Source organism: Osmerus mordax, chromosome 15 (genome assembly GCF_038355195.1).
Source record: "Osmerus mordax isolate fOsmMor3 chromosome 15, fOsmMor3.pri, whole genome shotgun sequence".
In the NCBI taxonomy this organism is placed as follows: Eukaryota; Metazoa; Chordata; class Actinopteri; order Osmeriformes; family Osmeridae; genus Osmerus; species Osmerus mordax.
The window spans coordinates 11,385,674-11,391,905 of record NC_090064.1 but is presented as its reverse complement, the minus strand read 5'-3'; the positions used below and the strand labels follow the sequence as shown (position 1 = coordinate 11,391,905).

Here is a 6,232-nt window from a genome sequence, read left to right as displayed (position 1 = left end):
ATGCGTAGCTACTTTGGATAAAAAGACTAAAAATCTGTGACAGCAAGCTCAATCAAATGTTACCTTTGATGCCATTAGGTTGGATAACATCTTTATTGTTTTATGCATAAATTATAATAGACACGATTTTTGTCAAATTTTTATTGTTTGTTTCTTGTCTAGCCCTGATTCCAAGTACGATGGTGATTCAAGGCATGGGCTAGTCCATGGGTTAACATTACTCAAGTCACATTTTCCTCCAAATCATTTCACATTCTGGTTTTCCATCTCTAGGTCGACCCCAATCACAGTCTCTCCTTCAAAAAAGAAATTATCTCACAGTAGCACCTTAGGTAGGGGTGGGGGGGTCTAAAACAAACTACAGTTCTACAAACAAGAACTACAGACCCTGAACAAAAAAAAGATGTAACTAAATGAAACAGTGATGAAGACTGAGTGTTCAGAAGTAACTAGTTATGTGGTCTTGTCTACTGATTCCACATGTTGACTTTAACACACAGACAAGTACTTATCTCTCAACTGATTTAAGATGCACTCTACATTAATTTGACTGAAATTCTTGGTAAATATTAAAGCAACATCAGAGAACGTAAGCATGAAGCAAAGCTGAAAAAACACATTTGAATGGTCTTGGTTTCATGGTTACTTTCAAAACTCCAAATTGCCAACCGTAACATGTGAATAAATAACTTAAGTAGTCCTAAAGATATGAGACCTGCACATGAAACACAAATGATCCTTCCACATTGCATAGTTTACAAATAAGATAAAACACACATACACAAAGGAAGCAGCATCTTACCCAAATGTCTGTTTATTGTCGAGGTATCATTAGTTTAATAATAACCTTGTTATTTGTCTAGTCATGGTTGCCACATGCTATTTACGTAAAAAATAACTGGTGGAAAACACTTACAAAATGAGTTGCCAATCGGTAAAATAAGTAAACTGCTGGGAACCTAATCTCTCTCTTCCCTCCTCTCCGTTCACCCTTTTGTCTACATCCTTCTATCTCACAGGTTAGCTAGTTGCTGCTGGGCTTTGGGTGGTGGGGTGGAGGGGGGGGGGGGGGTTGTGTATCAGGATGGCTGGCTGGTAGGTTGTTATCAGGCTGTGTAGGGGCTCCACTGTGATTAGACAGGCTGGTTAGTGGACTCACCAGAAGGATATACCTGTATCTTTACAGCTGCTGAGGAGGAACAGTAGACTGTCAGGAAGTGTTCCAAACAGTGCTGGAGACTCCTTGGTGATCCTTTATTATTCCAGTAATACAATGTTTGTTTATTCCTGTTTCCATGGGGATCATTCAGATGGTGATTACGTCCTGGCTGCCACGAATGAATGGATCCCTGTTGTTTGTCCGTGGTGATTCATATTGTTGAGGATAACTTTCAGGGGGGCTGTACTATATTTTTTTTTACTCCTGTTAAGACTCGTGGTGTCTCCATGTGTAGAAGTAATCATATCCAGATTGTGTTTAATCCAAGTCGGTGCTTCGTAGTCTGGTTCTCCCGGGGCATAGAGGGACATAGAGGAGAGGGAGATGGTACTGTGCCAGGTGTGGGTTGGCGGGGTTGCAGAACTCGTGGGGTCGGGTGGGCTTGGGTAGGCTGTGCAGGCTGGCTGTCCCAAACGTAAAGACCAGGTAAGGCATCAGCTAGTCATCCTTTTCCACTATGACCTCCCCGAGAAGCATCTTTCTCCTCTGACGGAGCATGTGGAAGTAGAGCTGAGGAAACACTGGAGAGAGAGAGAGACACGCGGGAAGAGAGGGCATGAGAAAGAGGACAGCAATGAGAGACCGAAAGAGAGAGACAGATGCTTGCTCTGCCTGTGCATCATCAATAAAGGAGGAGGGACAATTGAGGGAGGGGCTCCTTACGTGGGATGTAGGACAGCATGACAATGATGAGGAAGATGTAGTAGTCAAAGGAGACGTTGTACTTGTTTGGGAGCCTCATGGAGTACATAGCTGATCTACGGACGTAAGGCAAGGCGGCGTAGATAGTCAGCAGCTCTCCAGCCACACCCAGCGGGTACAGGATGAGGAACAGGTTGTATCTGACACAGAGGTGAAGGCCCGAGTCAGAAACATACATTTGAAGGGATCATGATACACACATCATCCCAAAACACTCATGTACACATGCCCACGCACACCCACAGTCATCAATTAATGATCCACACGCTCACATGCCACGTAACCAAGAAAACATAAGCAGACACAGTTGCTGTGCTGTTTTCACTATCATTCCATCGCTACACAGACTTGGAATTCCACTAAAACATTACAGAGTGACGGATAAATGGTACGGAATCTGTTCTACATTGTGACACGGGCCCTGTATTTACTCAAGAACACGGCGGCAGCTCTGGTAAGCGTCTCGGTGGATGTGAGAGAAATGTTGGGCCGAGCATTCCATGCCCAAAACAGATGGTCTTAAAAAACAGGAGCAGCTGAACATGAGCCCCTCTTGAAGGGCCTGTCGTCTTTTTCTTGCTTAAACACCCCTCCCCACCCTCGCACCCGTCCTTCCAAATGGGACAGGGGGGTTAGGGGGGGATGTGAGGGTGAGGGACAGGATGAGAGGGGGCAGGGGGAGGGAAACAAGAACTTCACTGAACGTCGAGATTAGGGAACCAGACAAAGGTAGGCCTCATGAGTCAAGCTCTAATTCTCTTTTCTTTGAGGCTGCCACGAAGGGAATCTCACACCCGTTAAAGGGTGTTTACGAAAGCTCTGGGTCTTAGTAACATTTCAAAACCAAGAGGAAGCCATCTTCGCAGCAATCTGAGTCCAGGGCTATGAATCGGATAGCTGCTCTGTGTGTAGCTGCCATTCCACACGGCTGCTCCTGTTTCCCACGGGAGCGCTCGGGAACATCCAAAACACGTCACAGGCAGCTCCTCACAGGCCAACATGATGTCACTCCTGGCCTGGCCCTGTCTTCAGCCATAAACAGCGCATTATGAGCAGCGCGCATAACAGAGAATTGTAAACTACATCATGTTGCCTTGAGCAGGATCTTAAACAAATCTTAAACGTCTTCTGTGCGATGGGAGGTTTGAACCTTTCTTTGTTCTGATGCCATGTGTGAATAGTTACATGAAACATGCAAACGTGTCCATGCCAAATCCTTAGACATTGCCTGAGAACCCAGTGTTAGCTGTTAGTTCACAGAGTATGGCTCACAAGGTGCTAATCAATAAACACACTCTGTCTGACCTACAGAGAGCAGGGTGACACCTAATACATGGCTGCACCACTTCCTACGAAAACACAACACTGACAATCAGCCAGTCTTGGGGGAAGGGAGGCAGGCATGCCAGGGCCAAACCAGCATGCAAAAAAGGACAACTCCCAAACACTGGCATTGACATGTTGTTCTCCACCTGGCCCATTTGATGAAGTAAGGCAGGTGGTTGAGCAGGTTGAATGTATAGAAGGAATATCTTATGATCTCTGTCAGCGTCCATACGACCAGGAAAAGGACAACGCTTTCTTCGTTCTGGATCTTTTAAGTCAAAATATGAAAGGAGCAATGGGAGGGATAGAAGGAAAGGGAGGAGTGTCGTGGGAGAGGAAAAGGAAAACTGTTTCAAAAGGGCCATCTCTGTACTAGCTCATTCTACAAGACCAATTAGTTACATACTGTAAGGTAACAAAGCCCTAACCCTTGAAGATAGTCACCTGTCTGATGCTGTTGGTGATGAACCAAACCATGAAAATTCTTGAGCATACTTGAACCCCAGTTACAATTACCGAGGTCCTCACAATCCCTACGGCGACAAGGAAAATATCAACTCTACTGATTTAATCAGAAATCAACAGTGCTGTACAGCTCGTTTAGTGAAAGAAACAGAAAAAGAATGCTACATACCGATCGCACAGTGTCCCACCTGAAAAACAAGTGATACTGTAATCAAATAGTCAGCTACCATCTCTTCTCAACCTTGCAGAGTTTAACTGCTCGCTCAAGTGAACCTCCAGGAACTTACCTCAAGTAAAGCAAAGGTCTGGAAAAACTTGAGTGTCCTTGCTATACTTTTGTACAGACCCTTGTGTGTGCCTTTCTGCATGTAGAAGCGCATCATTGCCACAGCCAAAACCAGCCACCTGTAACAGAACAGAGAATTCCTACTTTACATAACACTTAGATAGCAAGAAGCAAAGGTATTGAAAACAACCACTGCTGTCATTGTACTGTGTATATTAAGGAGACCTAACTTCAGTAATAGTTGGATTGGGAAAGAAAGCAAAATGTAAATCAAGAAATTCCTTTGTGAATTCCTTTTTGAAACAGTACTGTGAACATAGTTTTAACATGGAGGCAATAACGCCCTTGTGAGTATGTTTGGCTGGGATATCCATCATTACAGCAAGGTCATACTGGGAATAATGTAAACAAACAAAGCATTTGCGAAGCTGTACGGTTAATGGATTCTGGTACTTATTTTAGTTAACTAAAACATTGCCCCCCTACAGTTAACACATTTTCTCTCCATGTAAAATATAGAGTATGTAAACTGTTGTGCAAACGTCTGCCTGCGCGACACTGAGAATACAACAACATTGAAACAAACCAGACGTTTTAATAGTTCATAACAGGAGTTACACAGCAACAGATGAAGGGGTCAAGCTGGTTCAACAGTAGCAGGTTCCTTTGTCACATACTGTGACCATTAAGTAATCCATCACTAAGTTTTAGATAACTTCAAAGTTCACTTTGAAAACACCATTTAAATGGGGGAGATTTACAAGTAACCTATCCTCATGGCCATATGACATCTGAGAGGATTTCGATGGTTGCTGTAATGCTGAAGACTAATCCCACTCTGAGGATCACTTCTTGATTAACGACAAATGAAGCAACAACAGGGGCTTGAGGATCATTTGAATATGTACACTGTAGGCTGATTTACCACATCGGTACATGTACATTATTTCAGACTGTCTAACTCCCTGTTCCGAAATAACGTCCCCACCTTAAACACAGATAGCATGATATGAACCAGAAACAAATGCACCTGTGCAGGTGAACTTGTGATGGTGCTCAATTACGCATGTTTCCAAATGTCTCATTCGCCAATATGCTTCGCCCTAATACATTTTAAGTCTTACATGTCCGAAGACATTTGATTTACACGAAGATAGGCCTACCAAATGTAATAAAGATTACTTTGACTTACTTCTAAAACGTAAGTTCAATTCTGAATAATATCAATAAACACATCGCGTGATCGTGCACACAAGAGTGCACACATTTAAACAAGTTATTAAAATTTGCCAATTGAGCATTTCACTCTCCCAGTCCGCAGCTCCAGTGTCAGCTCTGGCTATACTTATCACTGCAACTGTTGGAGTAGTGGACATGACGTTGACACCGTATAATCGACCGTATTTGGAAAGGCTGTACCAGCGCCGGGGGGCGCTCAGTCACGGGCGTCTTTCACAAAAATACCCTTAATCTCCACACAGTAGTTTTGACAAACTGGACAGGCTTTCAAACAAATCATTTGTTTATGTTTTTCTGCCTAGTTTAACTTAAGGGCCGCAATCCGTCACTAAATTCTTCAAAGAGAATGGGCACTTGCACTGTCAGAGACACGGTCCTATAAACAGCAACACGCTTGCCGACAGAGCTCTCTGCTGCATAGCGAAGTTTCAGGGAGTGGCTAGTTATTAATCAGCTATAGGGCAGATTAATCCACATACCCGGCCGTCATGGCGATGTTGTAAAATGTGAGCCATGCGATAGCGACGGCACTTTTCGATCTCTTCTTATTGTTGTTTTCCTTCTCTTCAACCGTGCCGTCCTCCTCGCTGGACGCCATGGTACCGGGGACAGAGTGGGAAAGTCAGAAACGGTGCGCGAGCGCAGCTGACAGCTGGGGCAGCAGGGTCATGCATCCATGTACCCACGGCACCTCTCTCGCGGGACTATTGCTGCAACAAGTGCTTGGCAAAACCCTGATAAAAGAGCCTTCGGTTATTCTGCCCGTCATTCAATTAAACAATGCAACTACGTTAAGAACGTAAAATACACTCTTTCTCGTATTGCAGTCCTTCGAGTAGCCCACTGCTTAGTGTTAATTGAACCACCGTAGGCCGGCAAGCTTATAACTAGCTGTGGTCATGAAATATACGAGGAGATGTGAAAGATATAAAAAAGGAGATGAGCAAAATATTAAGATTATGGAGGATTTCATGCTAATTTCAGAGATGAGCAAT

The 6,232-nt window shown here is 44.0% G+C and overlaps 1 protein-coding gene across 1 annotated transcript; it reads right to left on the bottom strand.

Annotated features, from left to right (window-relative positions):
* Positions 1-74: 74 nt before the first annotated feature.
* On the bottom strand, positions 75-5,860 carry hacd1 (3-hydroxyacyl-CoA dehydratase 1). Its single transcript, XM_067251597.1, has 7 exons — positions 5,717-5,860; positions 4,000-4,117; positions 3,882-3,900; positions 3,692-3,780; positions 3,394-3,515; positions 1,883-2,061; positions 75-1,740 (listed from the first exon to the last, which is right to left on the bottom strand). Exons 1-7 carry the CDS (start codon positions 5,833-5,835, stop codon positions 1,658-1,660), a joined length of 729 nt encoding a protein of 242 aa, XP_067107698.1. The 5' UTR covers positions 5,836-5,860; the 3' UTR covers positions 75-1,657.
* Between the last annotated feature and the right edge of the window lie 372 nt (positions 5,861-6,232).

Coding starts and splice junctions, on each gene's coding strand:
- hacd1 (XM_067251597.1), bottom strand. CDS start 5,835: ATGGCGTCCAGCGAGGAGGACGGCACGGTTGAAGAGAAGGAAAACAAC. Junction 4,118..5,716: donor AACATCGCCATGACGGCCGG/GTATGTGGATTA, acceptor GTTCTGTTACAG/GTGGCTGGTTTTGGCTGTGG. Junction 2,062..3,393: donor TACTTCATCAAATGGGCCAG/GTGGAGAACAAC, acceptor CCTCTGTGTCAG/ATACAACCTGTTCCTCATCC.